The following is a 16910-nucleotide window of genomic DNA, read 5'->3' as shown; positions in this document are numbered from 1 at the left end:
CAATGAGCAGGTGGGACTGATACCAGCGAGGTGTCAGAAATATCACAGTGGCCGCTGTGTGTAACATGATGAAGCAGTGTTTCGGTCTCAAACCCCTGGGTCCTTTGGGCTATCTAGTCTCTCCAGCTCTCTTTGTGCTGCTCTGGTAAATGATTAATAATGAGTGTTCCTCTGCTGACCTTGTTTGTTAAAAGACTTGTACCTGACAACTCTCCACACTCTGCACACGAAAAGAAAGCAGTTTGTGACACAGACAGAGACCTACTTCTATTTCAGACCCCCCCCCCCCCCCCCCCCCCCCGCTTGTCAGTGAAATGAGTCATGAAATCAGTCAAGCTCTTTGAACCTTTAGCAATCTCTACCCCAACGTCCCTATTGTTAACCTTAATAATTGCAGCCATGAGTTGAGGGTACATTTTCAGCCCTGTAATTAGACTGCCTATGCAGGCACCAATTTATGACCAATATTTTTCTTGGCACAAGAGTTACTGAGCTCAAGATTTGATTTCCAAACGGGGAGCTCCAGGGAACCACACCAAAACAGCCTCTGTGAGGAAACCGCGCAGCCATAGAGTCTTCAGCACTTCAAACACTTCACTGCGGGCTAAAAGAGATTAATTCTGAAAAGCTAACTGACGTTTACTTTGCCCTTTATGACGGTTCCTTTCAGTCGGACAACATTTGGTGAGAAAGTGACAGACTCGGTTTTACTCGAGGCCCGGCACTCTCCCCACAGACCAGGGACTCTGAGAGGAGGTCTTCTCTCCGGTAACCTCCCTCCCTCCCTCCCTCCCGCCCTCCCACCCGCGGAACACACTGACGACCAGTCTGGAAGTGTGCCTCCTTGCTCTTGGGCCATCAAACATTTATTAATCTAATAAGCCTGTGCCAACGAGCTCACCCATAGACCTGGGCAGAGCAGGAGAGGGCATGCCAGGCTCCTGTCGTATAATATGCAGCAAGTTTACTTGTATCTCTGCTGCAGTGTGTTTAAACACAGAGTCCGTGCGTGTGTGCGTGTGTGTATTAGTGAATGAGGTGGTGAGGCATTTTTTTTCTTTTCTTTTTCTAGCCCTGAATAGAGGACTGTCTTCTACCATAAATCTGTCCCTCATTGGTAAGACAAAATGAAAATGGCCCCATCATAAAACATCTGAAATGGCTCCATCCACCACCAACACATAATGGGGCAATTACCAAGAAGGGGGCTGGGCCAGCATGAAGCCTTTAGCCCTCTTTTGGTACACCACACAATGCTTCACTCGATGTGTTTGTGTCTCATAAGCATATGTCTGTGCATATGCTTCATTTTACCTTGAGGCATCGCGGTGTGACGACATGAAATTACACACAAACTGAGCCAAATTGAGCAGGCAAACATCAGCTTCTACCTGTTCAATAACCAATTAGGATGGCAGACTGCTCTGCACCGTGACAGACGAACACATCTAATGTGAAGCTGCATTATTGATGCTTGATCTTTTGGTCTCGTGCCTTGGGGTCTTCCACACCTCGTAATCAAGCATAATTGAGGTTAACTGTACGGCACGGCTGAAACGCTAGACAGGTAAGCCGCAGCCTCTCATGATTAATGTAGTGTGTTAGTGTTCTGGGCTCTGACCTTTTGAGATAGGCCAGGCACCATTTTTAAGTGAAAGCTCTGCCTCTGCCGAGTTGTGGAGTTGTCCATCAAGTCCTCCTGTGCCCTGCCGCCCTCCTCCCTCTACCCCAACAGCTCCCCCTCTCTTTTCCAAAGTCAGATCCTTGTCTTGCTGCCTCATTGCCCCTGACCTATGTTTGTTTGCCTACATGTCTCATTTTACAATGCACAACCAAAACCTCTTTTTTCTTTTCCACCACCCAGGTCCCTTTTTGAATTTCAGTGTGTCTTATGTAAAGCAGGGGAAATGTTAATTGACGGTGATTGAAGGGAATCAGGAAAAAAAGCATTGCACTGTTGACTCTCATATTATAGTCTTTTTTTTTCTCATTTTCCATCAACCGTGGAGCTGCTTTACTTCTCAAACTCATTTGTTCTCCTTTGACGCTGCATGTTAAAGCAAACATTTCGGGCCCAACATGTCCTCAAGCATCCAGACCAGTGAATACCATTGTTCAGGGCCCCCACCGGCTATCGACCTTCCTTCTGCTCTCCGCAAGTGTCCACGGATGTAAATTGGCACCGAGGTCACGTCCTTGCCTCGCTCCCAAACATAAGCATTGTCCGAGTTAGCTGAGTAAATTTACTTTTGACTCGAGCTCATTCAGCCCCTTGCACCAGTGAACAGAGACACACTCAGAGGCCAACAAAAAAGGGAAAACAAAAAGATGAACTGTGTGCGTACAAAAAAAAGAAAAGGCAATCTTCCTTTATGCAGACATTTGCAGGAGAATCCAATGGTGTACTTGTTAATCAGGGAAGGACCTGGGTCACCATCTGTAACATAGACCAGGGGCAGTAAATGGATGAGGAGGGGTGAAAGGGCACACTCAGACATTCCTTTAGAAAATAAACAGAACAAAAATGGGCTTCTCTGGACAGGTACTCCTAGCAGATCTATCAACTTCAGCATTCGCTGTTTTCCAAGTTCCTGACTGTGTTCAATGTCGCATCGGTGGAATTTTACCAGAAATATAAACATATATACCTTTCTAGAATGAGAAGCATGAATGCATTGTTTCAACTGCAGCTGATTGCGCAACTCTGGATCCATGTTTATGTTGAAAGCCCAGTTGGAGGCGAGTTTAACACAATTAGCAGGTTATCTGTGAAGAAGTTGAGGTGTCTGCTGTCTCCCTGTTACCGTATGGCCTGACAGGAGGTGACGGGGAGGATTTCTGAGGAAGAAGCAGGCAGATGCAGTGTCAGAGGGGAGAACCTCAAGTCTTTTGTTTCACCATGACTGTTCTGTGCACGGTTTATTACCTGCCTCTACCTAAATGGCATCTGCCAAATAAGTGCAACAAGAATCTCCCTCATTTTGAGATCGTGTTTGATGAGCTTGTTCGCAAAAAACAAAACAAAAAACATGACAAACTCAGACCTTTTTCTTTCTGAAGTGACTCTCAGATAAGCGAAGAAGAAAAACATGACCTCTGGCATCGAGCAAGTGTATTTAATGTTTGGGGCCAACCCTGCCTTTGTGCTGGAGCCAGTGGTTCAATGAAAGGCAGCAGTAGGGGTCACTTCAGGCATCTGCTGCTCTCCTGCACCAATCATCTGCCCATCTGTGTACGCAGCCGCCCTTCTGTCCACTCGTACACATACGTTGATGCACTCTCTCCTTGTACAACGTTGCGTGCAAAAGCAAACTCACATGACATGTACGCCTGCCGGTGTTTGTACTCTGCATCTGCTTCGCAGCACCACCTTGCACCGCCTTGGCTGAAGAAAGGTGTCAAGCTATATTATAGGGGGAATGGTAGTATCTGCAAACCATAACGGTGGGAAGTATGAGAAACTAGAGAAGGAGGGACCCCTCTAGAGGCAGGAAGAAAAGAAATGAGTGAGGAGAGAAACAGTCACTGACAAATAAATAATGAAGTTCTTGCTGGATCTTCTCAGTAGTAGTTTAGAAGTCAAGCCTTGGCCGTATCCAGGTTTCTCTTTCCTGTTCCCTCCACTCGCCATTTCAACCATTCAACAAATCAGACCACTTTTCTACTGCTTCTTAATGCTGATTTAACACATTTCTGCTGGTCTTCGCTGTCTCAATGATCAGCGTGATTTATGCGCTTCCTGTGGCCACTAAGGACATCACTGAAAACAAAGCCATTCAGCACGAGGAACATTTGTGTCTGTCTACAAGGCAAGACGTTTTCTCAAACCTTGGAGATGCTCCCGGGCTATTCACTCTGAGCAACACCTTATAGATCTTCACTTATGCAACCTCACAGTATTTTAAAGAGGAATCCAGCGTGCACAGATGTGGGGTGTCAGGACTATTTGTGTTATACATTCTCCACATTTCTGATGAAAAGGACCCCCTCTCTTTGCCAATTTCGGTTTGCTTAGACTAATATATTAGGAGCAAGATTTAAATAAACACAACGCTCTCGCTTTCTCTCTCTCTGTCTCTCTCTCTCTGTGTCTCTGTCTCTCTCTCTCTGCTCCAGTGCAGATAGAGGGGGACAATAAGGCAGTTGTGATGAAGAACTTTATAGGAACATTTAACTTAAGAGTGAGGGATTGAAGCGGGTAAACAAAGCATTCCTTTCCCTTTCATCACCATTTAACTGTTCCCCTCACATTCAGTCTCACCTCCAGGCCAGTGCCCACCAGACCGAGCAGCTTGTCAAATAAATATAAATCAGAAAGCAAAGGTTTATACCAGCAGTTAACTTGTGGTTGCTTAGGAAAGTTACAAGTTGATTGAGCAGCATTAAGGTATTTGTTATCCAGAAACAGCTGCAGAGCCAGAGAAGAGTTGCTTCTCATAGTGCACTTGTAGCAGCAAGGCTCTTAGCAGCACCCCGGCAATGGTGTTCCAGACATATAGCCTCAGGGGCCATTTGGTTATACTCAGGGGAATGGTTGTTGTGTCAGTCATTTGCAGCGGCCACTAAAGAGTGCACTTAGCATCCTCTGTTTCCCCCTAGCAAACATGTGGGGAGTGACATGATACTGTACAAGAGCCTGGACAACATATAACATTTCAAAGCAATTTCCTAATTGTTTCCAGGCCAAGGTCGATAGCCTATATGGAAGCAATCCCTTCTTTCAAACTCTGTGTGCCTGTGTGCATGTGTGTATGTGTGTTTCCATCCACAGATTGGGAAACATTAAAGTGTTAAGTAAACTTGACCCAGGCAGGCCTAATTCGTTGGGAAATAGCTGGGGTTTGTACATTCAGTGCCATATCAGTGACAGTCAGTCAGTGGGCTTTCTTCTACTTGGATGGTCACCATATGCTGACATGGGTTTTTACGGTGCAATCCTGAGGCATCCAGTCACTGAATAATTGCATTTGCTGTCTATGATGAGAATGTGTTTACAAAAGGGTGACAATAGGGGAAATCTGACCTCAGGGCAAAGGTATATGTGGTCCAGATGCACCAGATCTCAGTGGGGAATACAACTTAAAGCTTGAAGAGACCATATAAGGGCTTGAAAAAAAAAATCTGAATTAGTAGTGTTTTAATTGTATTGTCAGCATGTTGAAGAAAGGGTATTGATCATGCGTAAACACTGTGATTGCAAGCATAGGAATCAGTAATACCAACAATGTAATCACTTTTTTTTCAATTTAATGAAGTTAAACACACAACTTCTACACTTCCCAACTCAATGCCCTGCAAAGTCCTGTTTGGATGTTTGTGTTTTCATGGGAACTTTATTCTAAACACATCAAATGAATGGTATGGGATACAAATCTGGTGGAATTAATCATCAGAAGTGCCAGACTTGTGGACTTTGTTTTGAATTTTATTTGTACAGTAATGGTGTGGAATATTATCCAGTAATATATGTATATAAATGATCTTATATATCATTGTAAAAGCTCTTTACACTCTAACTGAATGCACCTCAAAACTCAGATCCTATATGCAATTATGAGGTAGACAATAATAATGGTATTTTCCACCCTCTGCGAAATATTGAATACACCTTAAATTACTCTTATCAACGTACGAAATATATGATTATCATGAAACTCTGTACATCACAAATAATAAAATAATTATAGAATAGAAATTATACCAATTTGAGTGCATTTTGTATATTTACAAAGAAATGCCGTTTTTTTCCATTTCTTCATTCGTTGCACTTTGTAAAGTTTTCAACTGTACAAATATTTACAGCTCAAAAAACAAAAACAAAAAATAATATTGAACAGCAGTGCATTCAAAGCTAATGTGCATTTAAATATCGTCTCTTTATCGAGTCTCTCGTTTTTTTTCCTCATATATTTTCGACATCAAGAAGACAAACTCTCTGACTACGTGTCCTTGGCGCAGTCAGTTCTGGAAGTGCATTTAGTAACGATGCAGACTTTCGAGCAAAAAAGAAAAAAAAAAGTTCGTCTCAGTTATGTGTGCTTTCTCTCTTTTAAAAAAAAAATCGATTTCCTTCCTTGTGTCATCTGGGCCCGAGTTCGGCACAAGTCAGTTTCAGCGTCCTTTCTGTCCGCAAATGCGCACTGTGCCTCTTTCAAAGAAAAAAAAAAAAAGAAAAAAAAATCTCTTCACGGCTTAACCACCACGCTCCTTCTGATCTCCTCTTCTTACATCAGCCTGTATGTTTGTTTGGTAAATTCATCTTTTTTTTAATATATATAATCTATTTGGGAAAACAGGCACTTGATCGGGCCTGTAATGACTCCAGCTGGACAGTGGCAATTACTGCCCTGGATGCACATACCCAAAAGAGTCCGGGTCTTGGCTGCTTGTCTGGCGGGATCACACGGCAGAGCTGCAACAAAGCGCTGCTGACAGGCAGAAAGCCTCGCTGTCCCCGGGCCTCCAGGTGCGCAGTTGGACTCAATGGATCCTCATCTCACCCTTAGTCAGCTCTCTCTCTCTCTCTCTCTCTCTCTCTCTCTCTCTCTCTCTCTCTCTCTCTCTCTCTCTCTCTCTCTCTCTCTCTCTCTCTCTCTCTCTCTCTCTCTCCATCTCAGACACACACACACACACACGCACACACACACACACGCACTCATTGTGTTGCGCCATATGGACACGACTCACTCTCTGGGAAACAAAAGCCTGTTTGATGAGTGACAACTGGTTGCATGGAAGGGAATTAATGTGCTTAACACTTTAAGGCAGAGAGTGTAAATGGATGTGACTGAGCTGAGTCTAAATAAATAGAGGTTGCCTCGCGTGTGCATCCCTTTTGAGTAAAGACGAGGCGCGTCATGCGTCAAGACCTGCGTGAGGACTTTTTATCTTCAGTCGAGGACCCATTAAGACTTCTCTTTGATATTTTTTTAATGTCTTTTTTCTTTTCTCGGGTGAACAATGGCCGCTACCTGCACCCACACTGCTCCACCACCATGTCCTCGTACTGTTTGTACACAACGTTGTTGCCCGAGTCTATGTACAGGATACTGATGGGGCTGAGTTTGGTGGGGACGCAGCAGCTGGGCGGCGTGCTGTTTGGGTCCATGGAGTTCATGAGTGTCTGTATGATGGCGTGGTTGGTCGGCTCTAGGTGCGACCTGAGGGGGAAGTCGCACACCCCCTCGCAGTGGTACGCCTCGTAATCCAAGGGGGCGATGATCCAGTCGTCCCAGCCCAGTTCCTTGAAGTTCACGTGCAGCGCCTTTTTGCTGCACCTGGACTTGGATTTCTTCCCGTGTCGCTTCCCGTGCCGATTGCTCAGCGCGGTCCTCCGCCGCCGCCGAGGCCCCTCTCCACCTCCCCTGACACCCCTGGGCGGCGGCGACACCCTCTCCTCCTCCTCCCCTGCTGCTTTAACCACCACCACCTCCTCCTTCTCACCGACCGACCTCCGCGACTTGATCTTCTCCTTCATCTCGTTGAATAGGTTCTCCCTCTTCTTGGAGCGGGTGTAGGCCACCAGGATGGCCTTCTCCTGCTGGGATCGGCCGCTCCTGTCCAGGCCCAGCTGCCTCAGATCGACCTCGGTGTCCGACTTGCTCAGAGTGACCCTAAGCTGGAAGCACAACTGGCTCCCGTGCTGCTGCTGATGCGGCTGATGGTGTTGGTGATGATGCGGGTGATGGAAGTGATGCTGGTTCGCTTTGAACATCTCCCACACGTCCAAAACCTCCCAGCCGGGTTTGGTGGAGTCCAGCGGGTCCAGAGACCTGGAGTCCAGCAGCCGGTCGGAGCGGCAGGGGTAGACCTGGATGTCGTAGAGGCCCGTCGTCTGCAACTCCCTGTGCGCTCTCCTAAATATCCTTAATTCTGCCCCGACCAGCTCCTCTTTTTCTGAAAGGGTTGAGACATCAAACAGATACTTTTGTCTTCGCAGAGGAGAGTGCAAAAGATCGTCTGCAAGGATAAAAGAAGAAAATAATTGCAGTCAGATTCACTTAGGGTGTACAGTGTTCAGAGGGAGGGGGGTTAAGAGGGAGGGGAGGGGGGGCCACATTCTCCCACAGAGGCCTTCTCTCTCTTTTTTGTTTTTCAAAGGTCCACCCTGAACCTGCCTGAAACAAACTACAGCTGACAAGTCTTTGGTTTGGAGAAAAAGAGAAAATAAAAGCTTGTGGCTTAAACTGTACTTACACCCAGTTTCACCATTGTTTTCTAAATTGGCCCTCAAAGAAATATCTCAGTAATCAAGTTCTTGAATCTTATATCAAACTAAGACTTAAGTTTTATGTACAAGTTTTATGTTTCTTTTCAACCACATCTCCGGAGGTATGAGTTTCATTTCCAAACGACAATGCGACGCAGAGCAAACAAGGTCCGCGTCATTACGCACGAGTGTTTCTTATTTCAGTCTATAGTTGGTTTTTTTTTTTGTTTGTTTGGTGGTTAGTGGATAAATCTGATTACAAAAAAACAGTCAGATTCAGACAAATTATTTTTTGACAGCAACAAATTAGTAATATTTAATATTTTTTTGCGACTTTTAAATAATGACAGTGTGTTTCTAAAGAAAAGAGCAACGTTTCTATTAAACGTGATGACATATTGATTATTTCTTCCTTTTTATTCCTGGCTAGGCAAAAGTAAACATATTTACAGCCCCAAAAGTTATTCAATTTAAGAATTCAAGCAAATAGCAGAAGTTACGGTTTTTTTGGGGGGGGGGAACTTTTACATAGTTGTATCATTAGAAAAATGATAAAGACCATAAAATGCAGAAGAAAGGGGCCTAGTGATGTAAAGGGTGCTGCCAGACACAACGGACCAAAGGCGACATACTGTACACTCAACCGAACAATACACAATTAATGCATTATTCCCCGCCGGAGACCCAGGAGGCCTGCAAATATTTCGTCAAGGCGAACCAGGCTGCAAAACAACGCTCAGAGGAACGCATGAAGCAGTGTCAACACATCATAAATTTCTTAGTTTAGCGCACACATTTTGAACTAAAAAAACATATCAAGGTACATTAAGGGACGGCATATATATATATATATATATATATATATATATATATATATATATATATATATATATATATATATATATATATAAAATTTGTTCTCTGTTTCGAATGAGTGCAATAATTTGATTACCGTTTTTTAATTGGTTCGATAAATAATCAACAGCATCGTCAGGAAATTAAGTATTTACTTCAAATATATTCAATCAAAAAAGTGATTTTAGTTTGAGAAAATTTTAGATTTGCTCTTCATGTCCACCATAAAAAAAATAATTTAAACCTGTTTAGTGCGTCATCATCTTGTGCGTCGTTTGATGTCACCATTGCTCTATACAACATTGGTTTTTAATTCTTCTATCAAAGTGACATGACCACATCTAAACACCTCTGGGATCTAATTTGTAAACGTTACGCCAAGAAAACACTTGAATCTGGTTGTCAGCTCTCCTCTGTGAACCCTGCCGAGACAAACAGTAAAAGTCGATTGAAACCTTGTGCTCATTTCAGTGACTTTGTGCGTCTGGTTTGCATTAGTCTTTTTTTTTTTTTTTATTTAATAAGACCTCAAACAAATCGAACGCAAGTTCACCAAATAATTAACAGTTCCCAATCCCCATCTTCCTCATTAAAGTACTTCCCGTTTCATTTCATCTCATCCTGCCAACGACAACATTCCCTTTAAAACGCGTCTGGACGGACCGTCTGACTGACCGAACAGCCTGTAGGAATAATGGAGTTATTTGTGTTGACAGTAAAAGAAAATGTGCAAAATATTTACAATTTCAGTATTTTATAAATAAGAAATAAAAAAAGAAAAGAAAAGAAAAGAAGAAGATATTTTTCCATTACACTTATGCCTGACAGTGGGTAATTAGGGGGACTGCGGTAGAGTTTATTGCTTGGTTCAAACCGGCATCCTGTGCACTTTCGTTTGACCGTGTTGGTTGTATTTAAACAAATGCAAAACATGTTTCTGTCATACATGCCTCTGCTTAAAGAGAAAGAGAAAAAAGAAAGAGAGGGAGGTCGGGCGGCACCATCTGCGCTTTAATGAGTTAGCCCAAAGTGCCAAAAGTAATTTTCAGATTCAGGTTACTCTGTTCTGATTTCGTGTTTTGTTTTTTGTTTTTTTTACCTCTAGTGTGGACACTTCTGATTTGTTTAGGTACATACATTTTGCTTTTAAAACAAACAGAAGCGTGCATTGACTAAATATATTCTAAGCATGCAATAAAAACGCGTAAATAGCGCAGAAGTTGAGATTTTTCTTGTGAAAAGCCTTGCTCCGTGTGTAAGCCTTTTCGGTTGGAGGTGATTTAGGAAACCAGAAGTCCCAGTTGAGGTTCAGTCTGCAGGTTAATGCAGTGCTACACTTTTGGGACGCTGGGATGAATCCCACAAGTAACCAAAGGCACTTGAGCTGAAAGAACGGGAAGAAAAATAATTTTCCGTAATTAAAGTGGCGGTCGCAAAGGGAGGTTCCGCAGTCGGGGGGGTGGGGGTGGGGGGTACGAACCACTTCACAGTGGAGGAAGTGCTCTTTCGGGGGTTTTTTTCCGCTTCCTCGTCGTCTCTCTCTCTCTCTCTCTCTCTCTCTCTCTCTCTCTCTCTCTCTCTCTCTCTCTCTCTCTCTCTCTCGCTCTCTCTCTCTCTTTTTTATGACGTGCCCATCGCGGCCGAGCTGGGTCATTATGGTAGAATAGACAGTGTTTGATATGTTATGACATGAACACTCAATTAGATCACCGAGTTCAAATACTCCAGTCGGCCGTTCGATGCCAAGCAGCTCTCAGAGGGTCCAGCTCGGGGTCAGAGCCAGTGACACATCACATCAAAATCACAGGAGAGAGTGAGGCGTTTTCCCTATCAAATCAGCTCCCACTGCAAGAAATGACCGCACGGACGCGCCAGTAAACTTCACGTTCACTCATCAAACGTCTGTTTTGGAGTTCGAAACGAGCAGTTGAAAGAAGAAGAAGGAAAAAAAACCTACTACAAATCTAGTCTCCGGGGAAATAAAATGCATCAAATGTTGAAACGCATTCCTAAAATTGAGATTTTATTATATTGTACAACGCAAGATGTTGATGCGTCGCATTGATATTTGCAAGTGCGCCTAATCAAGTTAGTAGACGACAATCAGCCTCAAACAGCCGAGTCTGGACTGCGCCCCTCACCAGGATGGGCATTTTTTACAGCGCGCAGTCTGAGTCCCAGAGTGTTTCAGACAGGAGGGAACGGCAAACAAAGATAGCTTTTATTTCTCCCTCAAAGATTAACTCGGCTTATGTCCCCTTGTGTGCGTTGGATGTGTTTGTGTTTATCAGATTGTGTTTGTTCTCGCAAGCCGGTCCAATCACTTGGTTACACATGTTAACTGACCCAAACACCTGCTTCTCACACCGTCCCGCTCTGCCCCATGGACCCCAGCTCCCTTTGTCAGGACAAGTTGAACAAACTGGACACCATAATGGCAGTAGATTGAAAGTTTTGTAACGAGTGTGGAGTTTTTGGAGTTTGATTCTGGTTGCTAAATCTCACACTTTTTGTTTTTGATTGATGAGATACACGTTTAAAATGAACTAATCATTATTTCCAACGATAAACAGTTTGATCTGCAGTCACGTGGAGGTTGGGGGCAGAATAGTCTTTTTTTCTTTTTTTTTTACCTTAACTGACAGTGATTTACAGCCTTCATTTTGGGAGCGTCTCAATTAGTGTTTTACTGTCGCGTTACCCCGAGGTTAATTTAAGTGTAATATAACTTCATACTTGGACAAAAGTTGCATGTTTCAGCGGCAGATCGGCAAACAGACCCGAACGAAACACATTCACTCGAGGATCAACAAATAAACCTGAAGCTATGCAGTAGGTTTTCATGTTTAGTTATTATTTTGACAATTCTGTCGCTTTTACGCGTCAAAATGCGCGTAAAAGTGCGCGTACCCATTACTTGGTCTCACTTTTAAGGTGCGCTGCGCTGTTTTTAAGCCTTACTCTTGGTTACTTTTACGAAATGTATGAGAAAAGAGTACCAGGCAAGTCAAATGTTTAAGATGCACTACAGAAATCAACAACTCTCAGATGATGGATCTGTCAGTAAGGTGAAACCAACCTGTTCCTCTGTCCACAAAACTTGTTATCGTGTTGGCAGATTTAGAAGAGCGAAAAAAGCTCGCGTTTAGTCCGAGCTTCTCAGCAGCCGAGTATGTCCTGTATATGGAGAGCATGTATTCATGCGGAACAATCGCGTTCTTTGGGTCTTCTTTGTGGTGTCCCACCACAGGATGCGAGGACGCGAAGATGTCTTTTAGGAATCTGGATGACCTTTGTCCGTCTTGATGAGGAATCCTGGCTCCTCTGTTCCTCCTCGGTGCGGAGGGAGCGATGATAGCAGCAGACTGGAAACACGGTATATTCCCAAAGAAAACAAGGAGGAGGCCCAGATATATCGTAAAGACTCGAGATGCGTCCATGGCTGGAAGAGTCACTGGATGATGTTGAGAACCTCTTTTCTTGTGTATGTGTGTGCGTCCCCCGCTCAGTGAAGTTGGACTGTGTGGGCCCCCGGAGCCTGAGGTGGTTTGCGCGTCAGGGTCGGAGTGCTGCTACTTTTGCGCTCTCCGGTCGCACCAGAAGAAGTGCGTTTTTCGCTCTGGACTCCGCACAAGAGCGGAGACTGTTGGGCCGAAAGAAACACGCCCACATGGTGGTTCAGTGCAAGGCTTCCCAAACAATTCCATGTCACAGACCCCCAAACAGACGCGCAGGAGAGTGAACGGAGTTCCACTGGAGTCGGCAAAAGAAATAAATACGGAGAACTTCAGGTTGAGCAGCATCGCGCAAATGATTATCATTTTTGGATCATAAAATGCATTATTGAAAATGTTTGTTTTTTTTACTTAACAGTTTTTCTAAATGAAGTTAATTGTGTAATCTTTTTGTAAAATGTGTTTGAGTACTTCTTTATTTCATGTGAAATCAGGGAATTAGAGGCAAATCCATATATAATTCAGGAACACCACATCAGAGTTATAGCTTTTCTTATCACCACAGCCTGAAAGCATCCAAGGACAATGACAGCAGATTAGATTAGATTTTACGCACAGATAACCTGAAAATTCTTTGTGAGATCATAAACTTGTGACATTTTTAATCACATCTCAGACATGTTGCCGTCCTCTTCGTGAATATTATTTCCATACAACAGTGAAATTGTCCACGGTGCGTAAATGCAACATCATGGAAGTCAGATCAAATATAGGCAGCTACAGATACATTTCTAATCAATTAGTGGAAACTATATATGTAAACTGCAAAGCTGCCGATGGATGCGTTTAAATGTCATTAGAGGCGTCGACATCATAAACCCAAAACATGTAGCCTGACTGAGGTGTCGTTCAAAGGTAACGGTTGAGTATGGAATGACTCGAGTGACCTCTAGTGGTATATAGGGACTATTGCAAAGGAGAAAAATAATAATTCTCTGGACAATTGCTACATTCAGGTCCTCTAGGTAAGACTTGACGGGCTCAGCCATCCATCCATCCATCCATCCATTCATCCATCCATCCATCCATCCATCCATGTATGTCATGATTGAGTCCCAGGTCAACAACCACACCACTGTGTGGCCCAAAAAGGTTTTTGACTTTCCCCCGTGCCATAAAAAGGTTTCAAGTTCTTTGAGAAGAAGAAATTGTCTGAAATATATAATACAAAGTTTATTACAAATTACATCATTCAAATATTGAAGTGAAGAGTTCTTTTAGTATTACTCAAGAGCACATTTTATTGCACCATGTCCTCTGACCAGTATCAACCATACCACATCTATCTCAGTTAAATATACAAAAGTTTAAGTAGGATGTTTTTGGATAATTTTGTCCTTGCAGCCAATGTCCTTGGGTCAGTTGTTCAAAAAATGCATTCTGGATCAAAATTATCTGGATTTGAAAATCCTTTTTTTTTTTACTATCTGGGATCAGGTAGTCTGTCTCACTTCTATGCCAGTTTTTCAAAGAAACATTGGATTGGATCACCCTGATCCAGATACACAGTTTTCAAGATGACCAAATCTGGATTACCAGTGCTCTAAGTGGGCTACCAGCAATATAAAGAACAAAAGGTAGAAGAGCCAACATGGGGTCACTTTTTTGTTATTTTTGTGCTTTGTCTCAAAATAAAAACACACAAACATCCACTTCTATTTATGGTTTCTTTTGTGATCACTCATCTCAGCCACAACAAATAACAAATGTACATAAATATATACATTGTGGATATTTAGAAAAAGTCTTAAATTAAAAAAACATATAGGCTAAATGTCCAATAGCTAATAAAGAATGTTCAGGGTTCTTCATCCAAGTAGGACAGACCACCATTTCTTTTTTAAGTTTTATTTTTACTTTACGATACTGAAAGGCTTAATTGGTAGACCATGTCTATTTGATCTACTTTATCACTGTATGAGTTAAACAAATTGAGTGCAAAATATAAAGAAAAGTATATACAAAAATTATACAAATTGATTTTTTTGACCAATTTTAAAGTTTTCCTACATTTTCTTCCTGAAATCCGCTTTGAAATCCTACCCCCCTTTGGGATCAGGATAATCCTGTTTCTATGGATCAAAGTTGAAGTGAAAAGTTTTGAACAACACAAACTGAAGGTTTGATCCAGATTATCTAATCCGATTTCAGAATTCTTCTTTCCCTTTTGAACAGCCCATTTTCGAGATTTGATCCAATCTGATTACCAAAATCCAACCAGATTACCTTTGAACAACTGGACGTTTGATCTGCAAAATTTGGGTTTTGTGGATTTCAGATCCAGGGTTCTCGTTCTAACATTGTCTGGACATTTGCTGTATGGTGTGAATACTAAACTGATCCATGGAGTACCATTTGGAGCCAAACTTTGATCTATGTTTGTTCCTCTCTTACATGTACACTTGACGGTGCTATACAAAATAAACTGTGCAAGTAACGTAACACAGTATAATTGATGCATGGATCAATCAACGTAACCATCAGACATGATATGATGTTGGATACTCTAACAGGGTGTCTTACACATGGTGAGCTAGTGGATTGCCTCACAGCACGAGAAAATCTGGTTCAATTCCAGTGGAGGAATTTCATTGCAGTTTGTATGTTCTCCCTGAGCATACAGGAGGTTGTTTTTCCCCCCAGGTAATTCCACAGCTCTCTCACAATCCGGGCCCAAAAAAACATGTTTGAAGTTAATATGTAACCCTAAATTACCTGTGGGTGTGATTGTGAGTGTGTGTGGTTGTGTGTCACTCTGTGTTTGCTGTGTGATAAACTGGTGATCTGTCCAAGCTGTAGGTTTACCCAGTTGATTCCAGTCAGGTGGGATTCAACTGCAGCTCCCTGCGTAGATGATAGAGGGCCAATATTATGGCGTATGTTACAATGACAAACTATGGAACAAAGACACAAAAAAAACCACCTGAAAATAAGAGTTGATGAAGAAACTTATATTATGCAAAATTCACTTTCAAATGGTTTTATAACAGTGCTATGCACCCCCATACCTGGGAATGAAGCCCCAGAAGTGAAGAAAGTGTGTCCCCTCCTCTCCTGGGCTTGTTTCAATTATAAAAAGTGTGTTCCTCCAATGAGTGAATCAGAAATCAAACCATATATATATATGGAGGAAAATCGGGGAAAAGCTGGATTTGGTGCAAAAAACTTTGAGCACAATGTTTTTGGACCAACGAAACTCAAGTGAAAGTGATGAAAAGCTATACGATAGGACCCTTTTAAATAGAAATATAGCTGTTGGACATCTATAATTTCATGACTCACTGTGCTGCAGTTTGTGTTTGCTCCAGCAGAGGTCGTCGGTGATGGAATAAAAACGTCAGGATCTTGGATTACATTCAGTGTTCGCTGATATTTGAGCAAAAACAAAGAGTGTGACAACATCCTACAATCAAGTGATTGCAAATGGGTGAGCTTATGTCTCATCCACATGCAAACACAATCTTAGTGTTACCAGACAGCGTGATCAAGAGGTTTGAAATTTGATTTGAATGTCTAAGGAAGCAAAAAAAAAAAAAAAGAAAAGACTTCTCAGAAAACCAAAATAACACATTTTCTTGAATCTTACAATTGCTGAGGTGAGGATCAGTAGGTCCATTAGAAATTCGAGGGGGCAGCTTTTCATCATTCGGCTTCACTACAACAATTTAGCAGAGTTTGAGGCTGACTTGTAGGACATTGTAGGCCGCATTATCAGGTACACACAATAAAACATCGATAATATGAACTTCTTTTAGGAGGTAGAGCAGAAGGAAACTTTTTCATCTGGGGCTCCAGTGTATAACGTTCAAACACACTGCAGGTTGATTTCACAATTGCGCATTCATTTCTACGTGTTGTGTGAATGAATGTAAACTTGTAAAGCGCCAGCAGCGACTACACGCTGCAGCTTCAGCACCATGGAGAGTCAACAGCCGCTCTGGGAGCTCAGCCCGCATGAACACGTACTCAACAATGGTCGCGCGCGTGCGTGTGTGTGTGTGTGTGTGTGTGTGTGTGTGTGTGTGTGTGTGTGTGTGTGTGTGTGTGTGTGTGTGTGTGTGTGTGTGTGTGTGTGTGTGTGTGTGTGTGTGTTAACCAAAGGATTAGCCTACATATTATGCGGTTGCCCCTTTATTGCCGATGAGAGACGAAGAACGTGTGGTTGGTGCATCCTGGAACAAATTGTGCAGATTGCGCATCAGTGTCATGTTGATCCGCACCTAAACCTCGCCCTCTGTCGCAATCGGCACAACTCTTTCCAATATCAATCAATGCCCCCAAGAAGCTGTACCAAGATGCACGCAGGCATGCCAACTGTCTGTTCCTATATG

The 16910-nt window shown here is 42.8% G+C and overlaps 1 protein-coding gene across 1 annotated transcript; it reads right to left on the bottom strand.

Annotated features, from left to right (window-relative positions):
* Positions 1-5278: 5278 nt before the first annotated feature.
* gdf6a (growth differentiation factor 6a) lies at positions 5279-12504 on the bottom strand (the record flags this gene model as incomplete). The annotated part of the gene is made up of 2 exons (XM_080501184.1): positions 5279-7959; positions 12144-12504. 2 exons carry the CDS (start codon positions 12502-12504, stop codon positions 6968-6970), a joined length of 1353 nt encoding a protein of 450 aa, XP_080357310.1. The 3' UTR covers positions 5279-6967.
* Between the last annotated feature and the right edge of the window lie 4406 nt (positions 12505-16910).

The sequence above is a fragment of the Blennius ocellaris genome (assembly GCF_963422515.1).
Source record: "Blennius ocellaris genome assembly, chromosome: 8".
Classification (NCBI taxonomy): Eukaryota; Metazoa; Chordata; class Actinopteri; order Blenniiformes; family Blenniidae; genus Blennius; species Blennius ocellaris.
The sequence above is the reverse complement of the archived record's forward strand: the minus strand, read 5'-3'. Positions and strand labels throughout refer to the sequence as shown.